This window comes from Marmota monax, unplaced genomic scaffold (assembly GCF_021218885.2).
Source record: "Marmota monax isolate L192 unplaced genomic scaffold, Marmota_monax_Labrador192_F-V1.1 WCK01_AAM20220418_F8-fsc00115, whole genome shotgun sequence".
Taxonomy (NCBI): Eukaryota; Metazoa; Chordata; class Mammalia; order Rodentia; family Sciuridae; genus Marmota; species Marmota monax.
This window is the reverse complement of record NW_026694419.1, coordinates 4,243,759-4,256,032: the sequence shown is the minus strand read 5'-3', so window position 1 is coordinate 4,256,032 and position 12,274 is coordinate 4,243,759. Positions and strand designations below refer to the sequence as shown.

The 12,274-nt window shown below is 28.7% G+C and overlaps 1 protein-coding gene across 2 annotated transcripts in view; it reads left to right on the top strand.

The window, feature by feature from the left end:
- Positions 1-12,274, top strand: part of Zc2hc1a (zinc finger C2HC-type containing 1A) — a 45,530-nt gene that overhangs the window by 29,223 nt on the left and 4,033 nt on the right. Inside the window, exons 6-9 of one of the 2 annotated variants that reach the window (XM_046468205.2) lie at positions 715-814; positions 1,388-1,487; positions 7,281-7,397; positions 10,256-10,363. In XM_046468205.2, the coding sequence (XP_046324161.1) occupies positions 715-814; positions 1,388-1,487; positions 7,281-7,397; positions 10,256-10,363 (425 nt within the window). The remainder of the gene's footprint in view (positions 1-714; positions 815-1,387; positions 1,488-7,280; positions 7,398-10,255; positions 10,364-12,274) is intronic. The other variant, XM_046468206.2, reaches the window with a different exon arrangement.

Sequence of the window (12,274 nt, the reverse complement as noted above, 5' to 3'; positions counted from 1 at the left end):
GTATCAGGCAGCCTTAAATGTGTTCCTGTCTTCTCCCCCATATTCATGGCATATACTTATTCCTTGTTATTATGTTATTCCATGGTTATTATTGACTATTTTCAACTTGTTACCATTCAGAAAGTATTTATGATGGTTATTATGCCTTCTTATATCTGCCTTCTCACAGAGAAAATTTGTGTTTGTTCCTTCCAGGTATCTAGGAGTACTATGACCCTGGAAATATTTAAATTAAATTATTAGTGTTATTTTCTTGACTAGTCTAATTTGTAAAGCAAATACATGTGATAGCCAAGCAGGTATTATAAATCTCAAATTGATTGGAGTTAGGTTGGCAATTTCTTTTCCTCCCATCTGACTTTCAGTGCTTTTTAAATTACTTTGTACATACATTGTTATACTTTCATGCTCGTTTTTTAGTTTTTCATTAAAGGGTTAGTCCAAATAGACCATTTTTGAGAAATAAACTTTCTATGATTTCAGCAAAAATCTTTGTAAATATGAATATTTTACTTACACCATAAACATTTGAGTTTATAATCAGTGGGATTAAATACACGTATAATGTTGTGCAGCATCACCATTCATCTCCATAGTTTTTTTTCTTGTAAAGCTAAAATTTTAGACTTGAAGAATGTGAACTTTTGAATTACTAGTTTATAATTCATAATCAGAAAATTATGTTAATAGAATATTTTATTTTTATTATTTTAGTATAAGCCACCTGCACTTAAGAAGTCAAATTCTCCTGGAACCACGTCATCAGGATCTTCACGATTACCACAGCCAAGTGGCATTAGCAAAACTGTTGTAGGTAATGAGATCCCATAAAATCACTTAATTTTTAAAAACTGTTTAGAGAAGGAAGTAAAGATTGTGCTCTATTCTGGATTATTAAAATAGTTTTATAATTAAGAGATGTGCATTAGTAATTATTTATGGATACAAATAAATCACCTTTCAATAGCTTATACTTTAGATATTTTATTGGTTTTTATACTTAATATATGTTCAGAATAACTGGCCAGGTTCTTTTTTTGATTCACTGACCACAAGTATTTTTCTCTCATTTCTACCTTGGTTCCTCAGACTTCTCTGATTTGACAATTTTCCTGATTAAAAGAATAATAATAATGGTTTGAAGAACATATTGGCCACTGAAATGTACCTTTATTTTTATGTATATTGTAATCTAGAAATTAGAAATGAATATGTTATTCCCTGGAAATAACATTTTAAAATATCACTTTTAAGAAGAATTTTTTTTATTAATAACTTGACTTATAGCTGTAAAAAACATTACTAAAGAATTGTTTTCCTTGTCAGATACTGTATTCTATGTTAATTTTTTAGAGAATTCTTTAACGGTTGCCTTTTTTGTCATAAGGTACACCTTCAGGTAAAGTGCCTTCAGTTAGCAGCTCTTTGGGAAGCAAACTTCAGTCCTTATCTCCTTCTCATAAAGCTATAGCAACTCCTCAGGCAGGGTAAGTTTACATTCAATAATTTATTCATGGTATGTCTTTAAATGGTATTAAACTTTTATTTTGATTCTTGTAATCAGCCTTTTCATTAAACTTAATTTTCTAAGTTTTTTTTTTAATGTATTGTTAATTAGGATCATACTCATCCTTGTTGAGAACCTAAACTAGTATTTAGAAAATAATCTGATGGTATTTACCATGAGCCTTAAAATGATCATATTTTTGGTTGAATAATTTTATTTCTAGGAATGTACTCTCATGAAATATTTTAAAATGTTTTTTTGAAGGGTTATTTAATGCTTATAACTTGTTAAGCACTATGTGTCAGGCACTGTGCTAGACATTTTGCATGTATTTTTATTAAAACCTCTCCACACCATGAATAACAAAATCAGAAGCATTTTTTTTAAAGCCACAAGCTGTTAAGTGAAACAAGATACAAGTTGAGATCTACTTTAAATATTTGAATATTTATTTATTTGTTTTTATTATGTTCACAATTATAATGTAAAAAAGTGAAATAAAATCACTAGCTTTGATTGAATAGTATGCTTTGAAAATCTATAAAGGGATATTTTACAGCCAGAAAAATATAAATAAATTTTAATAAGATAATTCTGCTATACCAGAGAAAATTATGTGTAAAAATGTAGACAATATATGCTGAAATATCAAATGGGTAATTCTTTTCCTTTTATTTAATCCTTTTTTATGCATTTTTTACACATTGTTACCTAGATGGCTTTAAACCCATTTTGTCCCATATCCCATTTGTGGAACATCTCTAAAAACTTAAAATTGAAAACAAGTAGGCCATTCTTGGATTTTGAAATAATTGTTATGTTGACAGAATTGAATATTTGGGACTTAAAAGGATTAATGAAGTAGCTTAAATCAACTTTTAATAATCCATTTTAATATGGAAAATTTGTTGGTAATGCCAGAGATTTTAATATCAAGTCACCTGATATAAATTTACTTTCCCTTTCATTTTAATAAATGAGAAAATTAGGCTAATAATATAGCCCTATTGTTATATAAAATATAGCCATATTATTTTCAAATATAAGTTATCTGTGGCTCACATTCATTTTGATTTTCTTGTAGGAAATATATATAAGGGTTTTTATCAAGTGAGATTAACTACCTTTTATTTCCCAATTCATACCATATGCAAAATATAAGACCTAAAAGAGTTTAATATAGTTATTATTGTAGGAAAAGAAAAATTTCAACTTGTTAGAGCTGATGAATTGAATATTTTTCTTACTGTTTGTTATACCTCCAAAAAGAAGAAGCAGGCTATCTTTTTGAAAAGATACATAGTAATAGTAGAAGGAATAGTTGAAAAATAAAATAGTAACATATTAACAGCTGAAAAATAAAAGAATCTCATTTTCCATTGGTAAAAAAAAAATTTTTTTCCCTTCTCTACTGAGTTGACTCATTGGTTGGTTAAATGAAGTATACATTCACAATGAATTTTGCAAAGCCTTTTTATTATATCAAATAGAATTGTCTTTTATGTTAGGTTATAGTGTTTGTAATGTTGCTTATGGTTTCATTTACAGTGATTATGAATTTAAGAGGCAGTATTTTCTAGTATTTCATACTGGTAATTTGATCACTTTGCAATATTAACATACTTAATCACTGTTCTTAAGTAGGACATGTAAAGCTAGATAATATTAAAAAAAAGGAGTGCTGATCTTAGAAAACTAGGCTTTTGCTTTCTACTATGCCACTAATTAGGTAGATGTCTTCGAATATATCATTTAACTTTGACAACATTCTGAGTCTACTTAGATCTTAAGGACGTTTCTTAGAATACATGACCAATATTTTCCTAAAGGAAAATGTTTTTACTATAAAGCAGAGATTTTGAACACAATACTTGTGTTCTTCTTATAATGCCATAAAGATTAAAAATGTTGTTGTCTCATATCTCATTAAACTGTGAATCATATCTGTTCGAATTCTCATTGTCCATTTATCTGTTTCTGGACAATATATGCACTACATTAACTAGAATGTTGCTATATGATTACATTAAGTTAGAATCATTCACAACAGTTTAGTGGAAGATACCATGCCTATTGTAGAACTATTGAGGTGAATGATTTGTTTCCCTTGCTAGATTTTAAGCTCCATAATGACAGAGACCACCTTGTGACACATGAGAGATATACATACAAAGGCTAGCAGCATGCTTGCCATGTAGGTATATATTATACTTTTAGTGAAAAGTTTAGAAAATGAATTAATAAATTAAATCACTCATCTGTATGCCTTTTTATACATCATAGCATTATGGTCCTAGTGGAAGTGGAAGAACTACTTGAAATTTTTATGGCAACCATTTTTTTCCATTTAATCAGTTGATTGAAGTTTGAGTGAAAATGAAATTAATATGTCTGGTTAACTATAACATTCAAGAAATGAAGTATCTGTTCATATTAGTAAATGACATCACTTCAATGGCTTGCAGTTGCTTGAAGTCTGTATGTACTCTTTAGTATGGTTCATTTTAATTAGGTAACTAGGGATAATAGTTAGCATGTATTGGAGTGATGAAACAGAAAAATTAGGCTTTGCACTTGAAAAAATTCTCATGTTTGGTGATTAAATTCTAGACATCCTATGGGTCAACTTCAACAGACTTTTTAAGAAGCAAAACATTCCAATGTAAATTTTTTTCCATATTTTAAAAGATAATTATCTTTAATCCTAGGAAATTTTAGAAGTGTAATGAAGCACTAAACTTTTAAATAAATATTGCCACAGCCACATTTGAACTTTACACATTTGAGTGTTGTACAGTTTTGCATTGAGAACTATGTTTCTTTTAAATATCAGTTTAAATGTATATCTCTACTAATAATTTCCAGTAGCTGAAATATCAACTTTAAGAGATTTACTTCTGTTCAGTTACTATGAAAAATGTAAGACTAAAAAATGTAAGATTACTTTGGAGATTAATAGATGAGGTAAAACTATAAATACATATAAGAAATATTTTAACAAAAAAGTTGAATTTGATCATACTTTCTTATGTTAAATTGTAAGAAACAAATATAGTTTTTGTATGAATGGAAGCATGTTTTTTTCATAAGCTAATTTTTCTGATGTGTGTGAATTGAATTGTGGAACAATATTTAGATTTTCATAAAGTTTTCTATCTTACTGATCTAGATTGCAGAACTTGGTTTGTTATGTGGATAAAAATGAGGCTATTGTATTAGGGAGATAACTTTGCGATGGAAATAGAGTACTGATTTGTCTATGAAGGCTTGATGGATTTAAGATTAAAAGTTGATATTTGACACATTTCAAAACTTTGACTACCTCAGAGCATCATAACTATAGAAGTCCACAAAGATATTAAATGTTACTTGGTAAAATATGAATTTAGAAATTTTCTTTTTATTACATCTCACTTTACTATGCTTAGTATAGTCTTAGAAAAGACTTGGTAAATCAGAGTGAGAGATTTATTTCCTAATTGATTTAGTAGTAAACAGGGACCTTTCTTAGTAAATTAGGAATGGATTAATGGCATTGCCAAATATTTCTTAAAATGTCCATTGAGTTGGATGAAGTAACATACTTGTAATCCAGTTACTCAGGAGGCTGAGAGCAGAGGATCACAAATTTGATATCATACTGGCCAACTTAGCAAGCTTCTATCTCAAAAATAAAATTAAGAAAAGGGTTGGGGATAGGGACTGAGGTTGTGGCTCAGCAGTAGAACACTTGCCTAGAACGTGCAAGAGCCTTGGTTCCATCCTCAGTACCACATAAAAATAAATAAATAAAATAAAGGTATTGTGTTCAACTACAACTAAAAAATAACATAAAAAAAAGAAGAAAGAAAAGTATTGGGGATATAGCTCAGTGAAGGTACTAGTTTCAATTTGCAATACTTAGAAAAAAGAAGAAAAAAAGTTCATGAGGATGTGCATATTGTGAAAGCCTGCATTAATATTGTATAAAATTCTGATCACTATTGAGGTGTGGAAATTTTGGCTTTGATACATAACCTAGCCATAGCAGATTATAGCAGAACATAAGTTTAAGTCATTTTAATATAAAAATAACATTACTAACATTGAACCTAGGAAATATTTGAGGTGTGTGTGCTTATGTGTGTATATGTGATAACACATATACACTCACATACACTAAGTTGAATTTTATAACAGAAGTATGTGTGAGAAATCATCAGTGGAACCTGCCTTTCAGTTAGGTTTTTAAAATCTGAAAATATTTATAATTACCCTTAGATTTTTATTAGAGTCTATACATATCCTCTCTTAAATTGAATTTTGTTGATTTACTTTCCTCACCATATTAGAAAATCTGATTTTTTTTTTTTTTTTTTTTTTTTTTTTTTTTTGGTGTTCAGGATAAAACCCAAGACCTTGTTTTTCCTTGGCTAAAATTTTCCAAATTTTAATTTTAGTATCTGTTATCCTGAGAAAGATTTTTTTATACCTTATTCATAAACCACAGGTGCCCTTTTAAAGATAAACCTAACCACATTTGGAACAATAATGTCTTATTAATAATTGTTTAACAATTCAAAGAAAAAGCTAATTAATTCGAATACTAAATAATCTTTTTCATTAAGAAACCAAATTTTAATATCAAACATTTTATAAATTATGTTTAATATATATTTAAAGAAGGCAACTTTTAAATTTTAATTTCAAACTTAAATACCACCACCTGCAGAATATTAATACCAACTTTTATAAAGAAACATTTGCTATGTTTAGGCTACTGAAAACATAAAAATGAATATTATGTGTTCCTCCTCAGAGACCTTTATAATCTAGAAAAATGAATAGATTCTTTTTGGACATTAATAGTTTCTATTTAGTACTATGCCCCCAGAAATTAGCACAGTGTCTGACATCTGACACATTGTCGGTGCTCAGGGTTTATTGAGTTAGTGAATGAATGGGAAAAAAATGGATGAACAAACATCTCTTAAATAGAATGTAATTTGAAGTTAAGCAGTATTATTCAGTAGTCATTTAAGGTAGTTTTAAAAATTTCCTAATTTTATTTGTTGGTGATGGTATATGTGATTCATTTATTTGATTGATTTAAAGCAGGGAAATAACCTATAAACCTGCAGTTTGTACTTTATCCTCTAGATGGAGATCTGTATACCTTTGGCAGGAAAAAAAAAGTTTTACATGGCATGCTTATTTAACATATTATGTATGATTTTTTAAAATTGTGCATCTATTTTTTTCACATAGTTAATACTTTACTGTTTCCTACATAAAGTTCAGAAATAAACTCATTCCATTACCAGAAAGTCAGATACAAAACTATTTAATTCTTATTTTTAGAATAATAAAATGCAGGGAAATCATAGAATAAAATAATAGAGAAGAAAAGAGAAAAGGTTAAATAATTTGTGAATAATAGCGTAGTTCACTTCAAGTTTTACAAAATTTTCATTGAAATATTTGTTGTCTTTCCTGATTGATTCCATTTCCCTGTTACGTGTGAATGTGGCAGTTGTGCATATGTGCATCAAAACTGTCAGGGTGAACTGGATAGTCAGAATTTTGGGATCTAATCATGGATATTGTGTGAACTCTCTTGAGAATTCTTTTTAACATTAGTTGTTATACCCTGGAAGTCAGATAATTAAGGGATGGTAGTGGATTTCTGATGAATCAGAATGTCTTTTTCTAAAAAAAAAAAAAGAAATTCTTTATATAAAGAAACAAAACAGTAGCAATCTCCTTATGGGTACACCTTTATATATTTTAATAGTAAGATGGACAAGTTAGGCCCTCCACTTCGAACTGGAAGACACGTGCAAAGGTTGTATGACAGTGATACAAAATCAGACAGTGCCATCAAAAGACATGAGTTATTACCCATTTACAAGTAAGTATTTGTAACTCAGTTTGGTTAATATTTTTCAGATTTTTAAAAAGCTTTATATAGTAGATTACTGTAACTCTTATCTTCTTAAAAAGAAATCTTAATCATTTTAAGCCAAAAAGTGCTAAATAATCTTCTAGGACTTAAACACTTCATTGTTGTTCAATATTTCTATTCTAACTAACACTGTTTTTAAGGCATGTATTTTACTCCATTAAATATTTATTTTTAAAGGGTTTAATAGAAGTCACCTTCAACAGTTGTTTTTATAGAGTTTATTAGCAGTAAATAATATTTTTGAAAAGAAAAATAAAGGAGAAAATTATGTCATGTAACATTACTAAATTATCTGTTAAGCAGACGCAGAATGATGTTAGCTGGGGGTAGGGCGAAGATCTTAGAAAATAATCAAAGGATTCTTACTCTTTTTGTTATTAGATGGCTGTAAATAACATATAAAACAGGGAAATGATATTACACTGCCAGATTCACTCTTTTGTGTTCTGACATAACTGGAGAGAGAGTGTGGCAAAAACAGTTATTTTTGAAACTCTACAGCAAGAATCTACAGGGTTTACTAATTAAGACTTTTAGACTTCAGTACCAAATCTCATTGGAAATGATGAAGTTAGGGCCCAGTACATTAATTTACTTATTAACATTACAAAATATATTACTAAATAGTTTATTTTAAACCAATATGTATTACACATTCTGCTTATTATATATGTATGATATATAATAATAAATTTAACTAGATATACAGTTGAATAAAGATGGGAGGAATCTTTATCATACTAGTAGCAGTCATGGGTTATTTTTAAGTAGTTAGTGATTGATCCTAGAAGGAAGACTTTGTCCTAAGCCATTTGTCTTTGTGCTACTGTTACTATCTGTACCCTCTGAATCATATCTAAAAAACAAAAACCTACCTATCAGTAAGATGGATTAAAGTATAATTCTACAATGGAACTTACTTTTATTATGTTTGAGCAAGCAAATTCTAGATAATAGATTTTGGGTAATAGTCTTCAGATTGTGGTCTAGAAGAAAAACATTAATATTCAGAACCCACCTCTTAGAGTACATTATTAAAAACAAATGTTAGGTTATTTAATATCACAGCTATTAATGTTGATAATCTTGTATTTCCCTCTAATTGTAAACATTTTAAATGTATGTATATTTAAATGTATGTACTTTCATGGGTGTATTTGTGTTAATGGTATATCTTGGCACACACATATTATAAGAGGTGATAGGATTTCTAACAAGATGTTCTAGAGCTTTAAAAAGGGGAGGAAGTATTCTTCCCAGTCAAATGCCATTCTTTGGCAATGATTTAAGAGATTAAGTTCCTTAAAAGGCACTACAGTCATTCTACAACATCCCTAGATAGACTATAGAAATAAGAGTAGAATGAACCTCATGGATGAACTTGGAAAGACTTTTTGATGAAGTTTAGAGCATCCCATTCACACACCAAGGTGATTCTTTACTTACTCTGAAAAAGTAACTACCCAAAGCAACCACATTGTAGAAGGTAGAATTACATATAATGTATGGGTGTTTGAAAAAAAAAAAGTCAGTTATTACCTATGTGAATTTTGGAAGTAATTAATTTAAAATTTTAGGAGATTCTCTCAACTTTATTATGCAAGTAGAATAGGAACAATTTCAGTCAAAGCTTAAGAATTTCTAATCTAAAGGAATTTTGAAAAATATTCTGCTTGTTCTTATAATGTAACATTGGTTATGTGTGAAATGAAAAAAATTGACTATCTTTAAAGAAGGTAAAGGAACTAATGCTTTATTGAATATTGAATCCTGGCTTTACAGCGTATTAACTGTTTACCTTGGGTAAGTTACTCAAGGATTTTTTGTCTTATTTAACTCATCTATAAAATTAATCCTTATATGTTTCATAGGATTATTAGGATTAAATAAGCATATATATGCAAAAACAACCAAAAAATGTGTTTGGTATGTAGTAAGCATTACTATATAAGTATTAGCTTGTATCAGTGACAATAGCATTAACATTAGTATTAGAATGGTAGTAATAGTATTATCATCATCACAAATGCTAAATGTTTATATATATTTAGGTCTTATAACTTTCCTATAAATGATCATTTTATCAGTGAGTGAACTCAAAGAGGTTGATCATATCTCAAAGCTGGTCAGTAGCAGGATTTGAATCTAGTTTTATCTGATTGAAAGCCTTGTAATGTTATATCATCATTCAACTTTATAATCTTTCTTTGATTTCTGAGGTTTCAAAATGGGAATTCAGTGATGATCCATCCAAGTCTCCCTGGTAGTAGATAGTCCAAGCTGTGTAGTTCTTATGGTTAAATTTCTAAATGGAAAATTATATTAACCTATTTATTTTAGTTGTTCCTTTGAAGACCTTTTATAAGTTGAGTATTATCCTGTAAAGTGATTAGCTAATAGTTCTTATACTTTTAAGTCATGTCTCATGCTTAGGATAATAATAAATTACTTGTTTAATGCATTATTTAACAGTATGCCTAGTTATTTAACAGGAATACATATATGTTTTGAGGCATGTATAACTTTATACTTTCAGAAACCGTTCAAATTTTAAATTTCATGTAAAGCGTGTAAATATTTTAATTGACTTTTATTATCTGGTCAGTGTTATTGAATGAAAATGCCTTGGTTTATCCTTAATATTAACTATAGCTTGTTTTCAGATTTAAAATAATTACATGAACTTTTATCTTTTGAGCTTTTCTGTAGCATCTAATTATCTTTCTAATCATGTAGATAGATAATTTTAAAAATAAATGTCTATATTCAGTACTTTTTCATCATATCATTTCTGTCTCTTCTAGAGCTAACATCAAATCTCGAAATACCACACCACCTAGTTTGGCAAGAAATTCTGCCTCAGGTATACTTACAAACAAAAGAAAAACATATACTGATAGCTCCATAGCCAGGTATGTTTAGCTTTCCCATCCTAAAACCAAAATAAAAATTGAGTATTTGTAATTTTCAAAGTACCATGTAAAAAATAGATAACTGGATATTTATAGATAATCTGATTTTTTCTTTGTTATAAGATTTACTATAGTTTTCAAGTTATACACAAAATAAAAGGTTGGGAATAACATCATTTTTGTAGACTTTGTAAATTCAATTATTGTTTTAATGCTGAGATAATTTTTTCAGTTCTATTGGATTTATTTGGGTTTTTGTATTTCAATTTTAACTACAACATGTTTTTTTTTTTTTTTTTTTTTTTTTACCTCATGAAGTAGAATAATAGACCTGTGGACCTCTGCTATTATCATTTTCAACACATTTAATATTTAAAACTGACCTCTTAGGTGATTATCCATGTACTGCTCTTTCTAATTTCTCATAATATGTACTTAACTTTGGCATTCACTGTTTTTTAACCATATAATTAACTCATCTCAATTGTATATAGGTAGGTAGGTAGGTAGGTAGATAGATATTCCAACTTCTCCTGGAAAGCTTTAAGGCAAAAGCACATAAATCCATGGTGAGATCCAATATTAAAAAAAAAAAAAAATCTTCTAAAACTGAACATGTCCAGCACTCTCCCAGAGATTTTGATATCTTTGGTTTGGAGAGTGGGCATCCTCATTTGCCATATTAAAAGCTTTAAAAGTAAATCTTATACATAATTAAGAGATGAAAAATCATAGAGGAATTGATAAACTGCTGTCTTTCCAGCTAGATTCTTTAATAAGTACTTATTGTCTCTCTAAAGTTTTTGATGTATACTAAATATCAAAGAAATGAGCATGTTTTTTGGGAATCAGTTTAAAAGCCAAGCAAGAACTTTAATTTTGGTTGAAAAAATTTAGAAATTTCAAAGACAACTTAAAAATCTAAATAAATATGTATTTTTCATAAAATAGAAAGTTTAATATCATAAATCTGTCATATAAAGCTGTCTGTACTCCCCCCAACTACAGTGCAATTTGCAAACAAAATTCATGAGTCTTGACAAATTGTTTTCATGATATATATGAAGAACAAAATCCTAAAATTGGCCAAGACAAGTTAAAAATAATAAGGCATGAGTGTGAGTGATGTAGTAACTAAGATAGTTAGTTTGATATCAATTCAATGAAAGACAAATAGAACAAAAAATCTGGGTGGAGTGGTTAGAAAAAAAACATTTCCACAAATGACTAGAAATCATCCATATTTTAGAGATAGCAATGCAGATTTCAGAAGTGGGCATACTGGGAATAATAGACATGTATATGTGGAAAAAATTTTTACACCTAAATCATCTCAGGTATTAAAAAAAAAAATTAGTTGCAAAGCTGGGTTTGTACAGCACTTGCCTAATATGTGCAAGGTCCTGGATTCAATCCTTAACAACACACGCATGCGTGCGCACACACACACACACACACACAAATAATTTATAAATTCATTAAAGTCCTAAATACGGAAAGGAAAGCTATTTGGATTTTAGAATAAGACTCAAGGAAGTATCATTATCATTTGAGTTAGGAAAGGATTTCTTGAATAATTTAGCAAATACTAATTGTTCAGCAAGAGATTGATACGTTTGATCATATTAAAATGGAAAAAAAAAAGTGCTGTAAGACTCCCTGGATAAAGTGAAATAGCATGATGGATTGGGAGAGGATACTTAGCATATACATAAGTAAACAAATTGTAACCCAGGACATATTAGGAATTTCTACAAATAAAATAATGAACCCATATAAATAATACACCTGGTTTTGATGGAGATAGGACAGGGAACCTAGGAAATTCACAGTGAAAAAAAAAAATACAAATGCCAAAGAAATATATAAAAAGATGTCCAATTTCAAAAGAGGTCAGAAAAATGTATATTA